Source organism: Podarcis vaucheri (assembly GCF_965113315.1).
Source record: "Podarcis vaucheri genome assembly, chromosome: Z".
NCBI lineage: Eukaryota > Metazoa > Chordata > Lepidosauria > Squamata > Lacertidae > Podarcis > Podarcis vaucheri.
Genome location: NC_138758.1, coordinates 44,700,946 through 44,713,821, shown reverse-complemented (window position 1 = coordinate 44,713,821; position 12,876 = coordinate 44,700,946). Strand labels below are relative to the sequence as shown.

The 12,876-nt window shown below is 44.5% G+C and overlaps 1 protein-coding gene across 1 annotated transcript in view; it reads right to left on the bottom strand.

The window, feature by feature from the left end:
- Nucleotides 1–12,876, bottom strand: part of PAPPA (pappalysin 1) — a 243,570-nt gene that overhangs the window by 204,293 nt on the left and 26,401 nt on the right. Inside the window, exon 2 of the mRNA XM_082208779.1 lies at nucleotides 7,451–8,522. Coding sequence (XP_082064905.1) covers nucleotides 7,451–8,522 — 1,072 coding nt within the window. The remainder of the gene's footprint in view (nucleotides 1–7,450; nucleotides 8,523–12,876) is intronic.

Sequence of the window (12,876 nt, the reverse complement as noted above, 5' to 3'; positions counted from 1 at the left end):
CTCAGTTTTGGGTATGGACATGTTGGAGGGTATGATATTGTGATCCTTTGGGTGCCAGCTGAGAACCTTGTACTCCAAGGTCTTTGTGGTGCTCCAATGGATGCCTGCAGGGGCTAGGGGCTAAGTTGCAGAAGATACAACCCTTCAGCATTATAACTCACCAATGCAGGCAGGGTTGCATACGCAGCCCAGTTGAAACAAGCCAAATTCAAGTGTGGAGAATTGGTCTAGGTTGAAACATAATCCAGAGACAAAGTTAGGTAAGGCAGTACAATTAAGAGCCAGAGATCTGTGTGGTTCTCAGCACCTGGAGGCCGTGGAGGGTGACCTTATAGATGCTTCCCTTCAAAAGTACACCCAAGCCATAGCTATTGGCAGTGAAGTATAGGGGATTGCTTACTTATGAGCAGACCAGCAACTCTGGGTCCATAGATGCATACAGTGTCTGTTGTTCTTCAACCTGAACCTGAAGATTTTGGCACCAATGCTTTTGAGAACCGGTGGTATAGCATCTAGATCAAGGGAAGTAATAGTGCCACTGTATTCTGCTCTGGTCAGACCTCACCTGGAGTACTGTGTCCAGTTCTGGGCACCACAGTTCAAGAAGGACACTGACAAACTGGAACGTGTCCAGAGGAGGGCAACCAAAATGGTCAAAGGCCTGGAAACGATGCCTTATGAGGAACGGCTAAGGGAGCTGGGCATGTTTAGCCTGGAGAAGAGGAGGTTAAGGGGTGATATGATAGCCATGTTCAAATATATAAAAGGATGTCACATAGAGGAGGGAGAAAGGTTGTTTTCTGCTGCTCCAGAGAAGCGGACACGGAGCAATGGATCCAAACTACAAGAAAGAAGATTCCACCTAAACATTAGGAAGAACTTCCTGACAGTAAGAGCTGTTCGACAGTGGAATTTGCTGCCAAGGAGTGTGGTGGAGTCTCCTTTTTTGGAGGTCTTTAAGCAGAGGCTTGACAACCATATGTCAGGAGTGCTCTGATGGTGTTTCCTGCTTGGCAGGGGGTTGGACTCGATGGCCCTTGTGGTCTCTTCCAACTCTATGATTCTATGATTCTAAGTTTTCATCACCAGGTATCAACTTGGAGGGCCCTTCAGGGGGATCCCCAGCATTGTATTCAGGGGACTCAACCTGTAAGATGTTTGATTCATCCCTTGGCATTGTGTAGGGCTAGGCATGAGTCTTAATTGTAATTTTTTAGTGCATTTCAGTTCTCCAGCACTTAGAGCTTTTCCTGCTGCTGGTTTTATGTAGATTTGATGTTTCTTGTGTTGGTGTAATAATTATTTCTTCTGATTTTATGTTGGTGGTAGTAATCATTGCATTCATATAGTTTTAATTTATTTGTGGATGTATTTTTTCTTTCACTGAATTTTAATGTTTTGAAAACCACCTAAGGATTTGTTTGATGAGTGGTACTGAAAAGTCACAAAGAATAAAACCTTACAACAACTTTGTTGTGGAGTAGGCTGTAGCTGAGGGGTAGAGCATCTGCTCTGTATGCAGAAGGCCAAACATTCAGTCCTTCACACCTCCATATAAGGTTCAGATAGACTGCTGCCTGAAACCATGGAAAGCCATTGCCAGTCAGTGTAGATAATATTGAGCTAAATGGTACATTGGTTTGACTCAGTATAAGGCATCTTCTTGTGTCAACCCAGACCATTGTGTCCAAGTGGTATGACGCATAGACCATGACATATGATGCTGTTGTCTGTGAGTGATGAACACATGTTTATTCAGCCTTCCCTGACCTGATGTCCCCCCAGAGGTTGCTGAACTACAGCTCCCTGTGTTCTATGTTACTACATACTCTAGCTCTCTAGGGTGTCATAAGAGCATGAGAAGAACCCTGCTGCATCTTGTCAATGGCATATCTCACCCCACATCCTATGGGAATCCTACAAACAGGACGTGAGTGCTCTCCCCACTTGTAGCTGGCAATTCCCAGCAGCTGGTGATTCAGAGGCATACAATCTCCAACAGTGAAGGCAGAACTAAGCCATGGTGGCTAGCAACCCTCCTGAAGATGCCAGCAACTAAACCTGGATACTTCTGCATGCAGTGCATTATGACCTTTACAGCAAAACAAGTTCTTTCCCAAACACTCTGACTGGTTGTGGTCAGCGTCACACAAAAGACAATATCATAGATCCCAAACCCTGCTGCTGCTTTAACCTCAGTGTGCAAAAGGAACACAGCCAGGGGGGGTCTTGGTGCAAGGAATATAGATGCATTTGAAATTATTCACCCCTGTTGTAAATCAGGTGAAATTCAGTTGAAAATGCCACTTCGCCAGGCTTTTCCAGTCTTACTATAAGTTGCATTTACAGCTGAATTTGAGGAAACCACTTGAAGCATCCTTTGTGTGGAGCTATTTTCATTGCTTTGGTTGGATTTCCTCCTTGCAAACAGCAGAAAACCTGTAAATTTTGAGAATAAACTTGATTTGCAATGGGGTGGAATAATTTTGATTGCAAATGTAAATGCTTGGCTTATTTTAAGAGTTACCCTCTCATCTCATTCTACATCCTTTTGGAACTTGAGGACCAGCAGAAGAGGGTTTCTCTCATTCTGTGCCTTGATCATTTCATGTGTTTCCTCTCCAGTGAATTCCACTCCTCTAAAATTCTTGTTCGGTACTAGGACCATTTATCAAATTAATTCCAGGATTGGAGCACAGGCATTTTTATCTCAGCTTTCATGGCTGCCTTTCTTTCTTTCTTTGTTTGTTTGTTTAAAAGCAGTTCTAAACCACTTTGTGTGTTGTTGTGGTGTTATAAACCTCTAAGTGGTGCACACTATGTGCAATATAAAAACAATATCCATTAAAACAAAAATATAGCCTAAAGTCATTAAAAGAGCGTACAAAAATAAAAGCAAATAAGAGAGAGACTCAGGAGATTCATACACACAATTCACAGACCTTCCAATGGTCCCTATTTTTCAGGGACAGTCACAGATTTACAGAAGCCATCCCAGTTTCTGATTTGATCCTAGAATGTCCTGCTTTTCCCTAATATGTCCCTATTTTCACTGGAGAATTGTTGGAGGCTATGGAATTATGCGACCCCTGAGTCAAGAAGATAAGTAACATCTGAAAACAGCCATGTGCAGGGAAGTTTTTCAAATGTTTAATATTTTATTATGTTTTTATATATGTTGGAAGCCACCCAGAGTGGCTGGTTAAACCCAGTCAGATTGACAGGGTATAAATAAAAAAATCATCATCATCATCATCATCATCATCATCATTGAATAGGATGTCCCTATTTTCATTAGAGAAATGTTGGAGGGTATGAACTCAGGGTCCAATCTTAGGGGCCAGTGAAAGCCTGGGCAAAAATATTAATCTTTACAAGGTATCTGCTTTTAAATGGTTGTAAATGACAGAGGGAAGAGCATTCCACAGTACAGGGACAATAGCAAAAGATACCCATTCTATAGTCACTGCCCTATGATATTCTGTAGGGTGTAATGCCATGAGAAGAATTTCCCCAGGTGATCTAAGTGACTTATTAGGTCTGTGCAGGGGAAAGAGGTCTTTCAGATTGCCTGGATTATCTGTTAACAGTTCACCTTTGAACATGATCTAGTGGCTGTTTGGCGGTCAGTGCAGCAGAGGTATAATTTGTGCACATCCAAGTGTTCCACTCAATAACCTGACCACAGCATTTCACTTCAGCTGCAACTTCCAAGGGAAGCCCTACATAGAGTGCGATACAGTAGTCCAATAGAGAGATTATCTATACAGTCATACCAGGTTACAGCCGCTTCAGGTTGTGTTTTTTTGGGTTATGGACCACCGAAACCCAGAAGTACCGGAACGGGTTACTTCCAGGTTTCGGCAGTCGCACATGTGCAGAAGCACTAAATCGTGCTTTGCACATGTGCAAAAGCGCCAAATCGCCGCATGCGCAGACGCACAGGCACGGGTTGCAAATGCTGCGGGTGTGAACGTGCATCCCGCATGGATCACATTCTCCACCCAAGCGTCCACTGTATATCTGAAGGGTTTTCATGGAGAAAACGGATAAGACTGTTCTGTTGCTTCAGAGGGCAAGAGTAGTTAGTATCAATGTGCGTGAGCTGCACAGAAGCAGACTTTAGCTAAATGTTCAGAGGATCTTCCTAATGGCAAAGCAGTGGAACAGACCATCTTGCAAGGTAGTTGGCTCTACTTGGCTAAAAGATTGGGAGCTGCCACCTCACTGTGGACAAAATCCTAAATCTGAACACTCCTTGCAGAAGGAGAGCCTGCAATTTCTCTAGGACAATCCTTCTGCAGCCTCACAAACCTCTTGAATTGTCCAAAGTCTATTTTTGTAGCAGGTTCTTTGTCAACCATTTCCTTATTTTTATTCTAAAAAGGAGCTGACTCACCGATTAGGGCTGAACAAAACCATTAACATGCAGTGGGGTGGGGGAGGGAGGGTGAAAGAACAACTAAAATAATCATCATCATATCAGTGTCCAAGTAATGGGTTCCACCCTTTCCTCTGTGCAGTTAATTGTTACTACATCTTTTGGTAGGAATTCAGCATGGAATTTTTCCTGGCATTAATCCCTCAGGTTTCCCTTTTCTGTGTTAGGCAGCTCTATATTTTGGTAAACTCCATCTATTAATAGCTGCCATGTGTGGCTATTAAAAAACACAAGCACTTGCTTAGTAGCCGAAAATCACAGGCTGCTCAAGCTGACAGCTGCAAATGGGGAAAGGCGGACTTGAAGACTGACATCATGATGTGAAGCACCTTCCTGGCTCAGAATCAAAACAAAACAACAGAGGAACCTATCTTTAGCATGAGAGGCACATTCCATCTGGGCGACCTTGCAAGGGTCACATACCAGGGGTGGGCAGAACAATGAATGTAAACTATCACTTTGTACAGTTGCCTAATTTCTGTATAAACCCCTCTCTACCCACCATACAGACAAGCAAGAAACATTATTAGAGTTTGAGGACACATTCCAGCCAGGCAAAAATACTCAAGGAGGGTGGAAAGCAGGGGCAGTGAGGTGGGTAGTCTGGGGAGAGTTCCCAAAGACCAGGTAGAGAAGCCCAGGGGGCTGCAATTCAGTCCCCAGGTTGGAGCTTCCTCATACAACATAAACAATTGCCAACTTGAAAAGGGGGATGGAAATGCCACTTACCTATCAAAGAGGAGGTAAAAGTTCACACTGAGGAAATCAGAACCCATTAAACTTGCACATTACAGTTTGATTCACTATACAATTTGCCCAAATTTTATCTTGCCAACTGTAGGGTACATGCAAGCCCGGCAAGACTCTGACTTTTTTTAATTTTCATTTTGCAGGTCTACTACAATTAGGAATGGGCATTTCTGTCAATTTCAGTTTCTTTCCCCCACTCCATCCTGAAGTTGAAGGAAAAAAAGGAACTGCAGCCCTCCAGAGGTTAATGGACTCCAACTCCCATCATCAGTGACAATTGGCCATGCTGGCTGGGTCTCATAGGACCCTGGGCTTCCAACAATATCTGGATACCAGTTACTGGAAACCACAGGAGGGGAGAGTTCTCTTTTGCTTGGATCCTGCTCGCAGGATGCTGGACTTGATGGGCTATTTGATCTAATCCAGCAGGCTCTTTTTCTGGTTTTTTGTTAATTGAATGGTGTACATGGAAAGTGAGATGGCAGAGGAAAGATGGGTTGCTCCATCACTGCTTTGGGTCCAGCACAAAAGCCAATCAGGGAACAAATTCTCCCCCTTTTCTGTCCTCAGCAAAAGAATGGCAGCAGGCAGTTGGAAGATGAATGGAGAGCCCCCTTTGTCCATCCTCTTCCAGCCCTCCACAGGCCAGTAAAACATTTTGCAGGCTAGTAACTTCTCTGAAGACTTTATTTACAAGGCTGTGCTAAAGCTCACATCGGCTAATAAATACATGTGTACTTCCAACTGACAGTTATTGCTAAAGACAAAGCCTTGCAAAGAAAAAGAAAAAACAGCCTTTCCATATTCATCTCCTCATACAAATCTCCCTCTTCACATGACTCTTCCGAGAGATTGTTCCTGAGCAAGAGAAAGCTCGTCAAAGCTTTTGTATGGCTTATGTTTTAACATTCTGTTTGAGTTTATGGCTGGCATAAAACACTCATAAAAAGTTACACATCCCCTCGCCCTGGGGAGCGATTCTGTTCTGTCGACAAAGAAGATAATATTCTTTGAATACCTCTAGCCAAGGCACAAGGGTGTGCATGAGAGAGCAGGTGAAATAAAACAGCGCCAAGTGACTCTTAACTCAAGGATGGAGATATTTTTCAAAATCCTGCTGGTTCTAAATCTAGGCAGAAAAACCATCATGTTTTCTTGATTAAGCACCACTCTCAATTAGAGGCCTCCCCTGCAAATAAGTGGCTTTCCAGCCAGCTGTATCAGAAAGAGGTGAGACGGTGAGGCCCACCCCACAGCCTCAGCTGGGACTCATTACTGAACGCTTCCTCCCTTCCCCAACCTGCCTATATCAGCAGCACTTCCACTGGGCTGAGAGAGGCAAGACAGAGAGGACCACACCACTGGTTGAGCTGGGAGTGGCTGCCGCTTGACTGCTCCCATCCCAGAACCACCTCTGGCAGTGTCCACCATGGCCCCGTCAAAAAGAACTGCTTCTTGAGCAGCTGACCCTACTTACACAATTCATACAAAATCCCACACAAATACAGTGGTACCTCTGGGTGCAAATGGGATCCGTTTCAGAGCCTCATCTGCATCCTGAGTAGAACAAACCAGCGTCTGCGCATGTGTGGGTCACAATTTGCTGCTTCTGCACATGATGTCATTTTGAGCATCTGCACATGCGTGAGCGACGAAACCAGAAGTAACGTGTTCCATTAATTCTGGGTCACCGTGGAGCGTAACCTGAAAACGCTCAACCTGAAGCGACTTTAACCCGAGGTATGATTGTACAGGGAAACAAATTTATATACATGCCCTCAAGCAAAACCTACAATTCACCCTTAGTTTTTAAACTCATTATAAACCCAGGCTTGCCTCAACCAAACTTCCTTAGATCTGTGCCCCCACCTCCAAGCCCCTGCTAATTTGTGCCAAGATATATCTCCTCCACTCTAAGGGCCCCATCATGGGCACATGAAGATGTCAGGTTTGTACACCAATTCCCAAGAAACTTTAAGGAAGTTTTCAAGTGTGTGCAAAACGGCCCTCTGAGCTGCTCATCAACCCAAACCAAACCAACTAAACGGACTGATAATGAGAGCTAGGAACACAAAATGCATTTCCTCATGCATTCTAAAACTGGATTCATTATGAGTCAGTTTAAAAGAGAATCATTAAATCAATATGAATTGTTGTGGGCATGGGAAGAGGTGTTGGGGTGAGGGGAATATGAATGAGGGGAACATAGGCAGGCCTGGTATGATTAGAAGGACCTTATATGCTCAGCAGTGTGCCTACCTGTGAGGAGAGTCTGGATCAAAGCATGTCTTGGTGACATCAGTTATCTCTGGGTTACAGCAATCCCCACCATCAAAGCTGTACCTCTCAAAGTTACAATCCATGTCGCACACACCATTCTGCTTCTTCTTGTTGAATGACGAGTGTCGCATGTGCCGGCAGTCCCCTCCATCGTACCCAGTTAAGGTATGGTTGCACTCAGGGTCACAACTGTCATCTCCAATCTTGCTAATTTCACAGTTGGCCAGGATCAGGCGATGCCGGAGGGAAGAGTTCTTTACTTCCAGCACCTCCAGTTCCCATGTGATGTTGTAAGGGCTGAAGGCATCGTTCAGTTGCTGGTGTTGAAATTCTATCTGTTCACGGCTAACAGTTGGGTTGCGATGGTGGTCATCATAGATATTCACCACTCGGTAGCGGACTACCTTTTTGTGACGGAAGTTTGGGAGCTTGTTGTAGCTGGCAATGACCTCTTTGTTGTCGCACACAGTTTGCCCACATAGAGGAGGATCAAGGCTTGTATCCAGCAGGTAGCCAGGGTGGGAAGTGAATTCGATCTGAGGAAGACTAGGGCTGTCTTTCATCGGAGACCAGATGCTTTTCACATTCAGTAAAGTCTCCTGAAAAACGAGCTGAGGTAGAGGAGCATCTGCTTCATGAGACACCATGGCCATGTCAGACAGAATCTCCTTCTGACACCGGGCTGTTCTCCAAAGGCTGAAATGTTCTACGTAGCCTCGGTAATTCTGATTCAGGGCATTCCCACCAAGCATGAGAACTTTGCATTTCAAGGTCAAAGGGCTAAAGATGTTCCCTACCTGCTTCCCACTGGTGGCCACTTGAGCACCGTTCACATAGAGTTTCATCAGGCGACCATCGTAAGTGACAGCTAGGTGAACCCACTGGTTTGCGAGGTAGTTACGATGATCTGTGATGGTGGTAACCTTCCGGGCACGGTCCGTCTTCAAGGAAAAGAAAAAGCGGGGTTCTCTATTCCCCTGGTCACTGATGGTGTTAATCCCCAGGACCCATCCTCGGTCACGGGTGGTGTAAGAACATTTGTCATATAGTCCTAAGTGCCCCCCACAAAAAGAGAGAGAGAGGAGAGAGATAAACAGAAGTAAATATGAGTGATGACAGCACAAAATTTACAAAATTTACATCGATCTACAAAAGACAGCAATTTTCACAATAAACCAGTTGGCATGAAGACAAGGAGCACTGAACCCTTTTGTGAACACGTGACCATAAATGGGAGAAATCATTTCAATATTGCAGCAAAAGGTCAAGAACTTCTAGAGGCATATGACGTAAATGGGACACCCAATTCTTTGTCTAGGGGCCAGAAATCCTTTGCAATTGCTTAGTGGTGAAATTACAGTAAGAAATCTCATTAACTTCACTTGAACTGTAAGCTTGACGTCACTAGTTTGGACCAAATCCTCACAAAACACATGCATTTGTTAATTCTTAGCACCCACACAAAATTAAAATCCCCTGAGTTCACGGGGGGGAGGGGGGTTTGAGAAGGAACAGTCCATGGTTGCTAAACCTTAAAAAAAAAAGGCTGTACCATAGAAGTATGCTTATCTAAGTTCCTTTAACAGATGAAACCACATTGCATCAGAAGTAATCAGATAGCAACAGAAAGAAAATCTGGGGTTTCTTTTCACAATAAACCCTGCTAGCTGGTGCAGTACTATTTTGGAAGGAATTGGTGTAAATGTCTTACAGAGGGCACACCAACTCATGGTAGATGGGATTTCTGCACCAATCCACCCAAATCTCAAAACCATATTAGGCAAACTCACGGAGGATAAAACTCTTAGTGGCCTTCCAGTTATAATAGTCATATATTACCTCTAGTATCAGAAGCAGCATGTCAATGAATACTAGCTACAGAGCAACCAAACGCAAGAGAGAAGGGACTGTGGTTCAGGGGTTAGAGCATGTCAAAGGTCCCAGTTTCAATCCCTAGCATCCCAAGGTAAGACTGGGAGGTGCTCCTTGCTTGAAATCCTGGAAAGTCTCTGCCAGTCAGTACAGGCAATATGAAGCTAGTTGAACCAATGGTGTGACTCAGTATAAGAGGGTTTCCTAAGTTCCTAGTGTACAAATGAATGAGAGGGAAGTGGAAGGAGTTGTTGGCTCCAGATAATGCCTGGCAAGCAAATCAAAATATCAATGCACACATCTGCTAGAAAGCCATAAGACATGGATATTAGTTTTGTCATATGTCCAGAATTTCCTGGACATAGCCAGAATATGGCAGTCAAATGGAGTGTCCAGGTGGAAATTGCTTAAATGTCTGGATTTTCACTTTTTGAAATATGGCAACCCTATGGATATCCTATGCAAACCCATGTGCACAGATACAAAATGACAGCGCACAGCTTACCCTTCATTCTCCCCACCAGACAGACAGATTCTCTGCTTCAAAAGGCAGCGTAAGGTAGACTAGTGCCACATTTACAAATTAATGGCTACGGCTCTTGGCAGCTACAAGCCATTATGACTGTATCTAACCTCCAGAATCAGAGTGAATGTCCTTCTGAATAACAGTTGAATGGGGAACAAAAGCAAAGAAAAGGTGACTGCATTCAGGTCCTGCTGCAGGCTTCTCATAGGAGTCTGAGTTGGCCACTGTGAGAACAGGATACTGGATTAGATGGGTCTTTGGATTAACCCTGCAGGGTTCTTCTTAAACTGGCTCATGCTCTCCTTCTTCCACCCCCCTCCCACCCCCAACTAAGCCCTCACCTCTGCACCCTATCCTTCCCTTAACTGAAGCCCACTGCCCCTTTGTGTTCTCAGCATAATCACTCAATCCCTCTCTATCAACAATTGTGGACTCGGAGACTATCAGCTGAGCAAAGGTTATCAGAAGAGTAATTCCTCCCTCCCCCCCCCCATATTCCCAGACCAGCTCTGTGAAGTGTTATTTTTGCTAGGGGCTCTTTCTTGTCCCTTCCCTTCTTGCCTTTGCAAGGGAGGTGCCAGCTAGGTAGTATTCCTCTGTCAAGTGCATACACTTAAACAAAGAACAAAGCTAAATCACATCTCGAGACCAGATTGGAGCTGAACACGGTGACTGCTGATCATCAGTATGGTGCAAGGAGGGGAGGGGAGACAAATGAGCGGCTTTGTCCTGGTATCTGAATTAAAGCTGAGGCTTGTATCCAAAACTGGTCCTATTCAAAGTAGCAGATCATGGGTAGGCAAACTAAGGTCTGTAGGCCGGATCAGGCCCAATTGCCTTCTGGATCAGGCCCATGGATGGTCTGGGAATTGCCGCATAGATTGCCAGAGTGCACATTCTTTCCCTCTCCCTCACACGGCAGCGGTGGTGGCAGCGCCTGCTCCCTCCCTCCTCTGGGCTTCTCCCTGCCCTGACTAGAGGAGGAAGGGGGCTGGGCTTTGTCGGTGCCAGCAGCAGCAGCGCTCGAGTAGCCACCATTTTAAGCAGCCCCTCTCCAGAGCCCTTTAGTGCACCGCTCATCATCCCTCTGCTGCCGCTGCCAGCCTCTGCTGCTCACAAGACACAGGTAAGCAGCCACCGGGGCTGGTGGTGCTCTTGTATCATTCACCCCCCCCTCAAAATATAGTCCAGCCCCCCCCCACAAGGTCTGAGGGATAGTGGACTGGCCCCCTGCTGAAAAAGTTTGCTGAGCCCTGGAGTAGACTCTTTGGATTGCTATTTTATTACTTTTTAAAAAATGCATACCTGCATATATTCCAAAATGTTATCCAATCCACTGCATCCGACTCGGAGTACACCCACTGCAAATGATGAACATGGCTAACTTAGTTCCATTATTTTTAATGGGTCTACTCTGAGTAGCTGCATACAGCCCACTGAAACTGATGGGCTGTATCCAATTTTGTCCTACTCAGAGTAGATCACTGACACTGATGGACGTTGCTAACTTAAGTGCACTCATTTAAATTGTTATACTCTGAGTTGAACTTGGCAGTATACAACCCATTATTTTCGATAGAGTTGAATTAATTTTGACTCAGAGAAGACTACTTTAAATGAATGGCCCTAAGTTAGTAATGCACATTACTTTCTGTGGGTCTCCTCTGAGTAGAACTGACACTGAATATAACCCATAGTGTGTATCAGGCATGGGAAGGTTACTGAAGCTACAAAAATGAAAAAAACTGCAGGGTTCGACATACCCCAGTTGCCTTCTCGCTGACAATTTCAGTTTCTCTCAGACTCCATCTTTCCTTGCAGACTTAAGTTCTGTTTTCTACATTTCCACATCAGTTTGCCATTAAAAAAAACAAAATCCTCATGGAAATTCATCAGCATTTTAGTGCAAATTTATCTTAATAGGCAATTTCCCCAAACTTATTATACATTTTTATGTTGTTTTTATGTTGATATGTTGTTGTATGAATGTGTACGCACAGCACACTTTAATCTAGCATATGCATTTTTGTACACATTGCTGGGCTGGAAAACTGCATTGCAAAATTCAGAGCAGTGCAAATTTCAAAGGCTGGCCGCATTGTGGTTCATGTATTGTTCCAGAAAGTATGAATGAGGTAGGTTTGCCTTTGCATGTGAACTGAATTGAATTTCTTTTCCACCAGCTTCACAATTTGTAGATCCTTTGGATTATGTTCTAGAAGAATTTTGTGGTTTTTAATTTCCAGTTTCAAAGGGCCAAAATTAGCCCAAGATCAACCCAGTGGTGGTGTGTGGGTTTGTGCGTGCATTTGGGGTGCTGGTATTGATCTCATAATTTGTTTTCCACACTAGATAACAAAAATATGCAACATAAAGTGGGGGGGGGGTGGTAAGAAAGAAGAGATCTCATCATCCCCAGTCATGTTCAAGCCTGGGGTGGGTTGAGAAGTATAAAAGGGGCATACCAGGAAGGAGACCTGAACCCACTGCTTCCGTTCTTACCACTCAGGGACATTTCCCAATGTACTTTTAGGTTAACATAACATATCACCAAACCAACAAAACAAAAAGCCACCACAAAAGCCCATGGTTCCTGCACTGCAGTGGGGTTGGACTAGATGAAAAACTGCAATCAGCTGACTGGCTTGCTCACTCAAGTCAGTTGCCCAGGTGCTAACTGATGATGAACAAATTCAATGATGAACACCCCCCATCCTGCATTGCTCTCTCCCTTCTTAGTTTCCTTTATATTGACTGGAGAGCCCTTCATATACTGGGTAGACCTCTGTAAAGCAGGGCTGTGGGGCTGCTCTGTAGCAGTGGTGCATTATATGCTCTGTGGTCCATGGGTTCTGAGGAAGAATAAGCTCAAAACCAAACCGCAATGGAGGACCAGACAAGTGTGGCTACTCGCTATCTAATGAGGCTTAGTGCTAGGTACAGGATCAGGTCCCCCAGCTCCACATGTCCTTTCCAGGCAGTACAATCGTAGTTTTGTAAGTTCTAT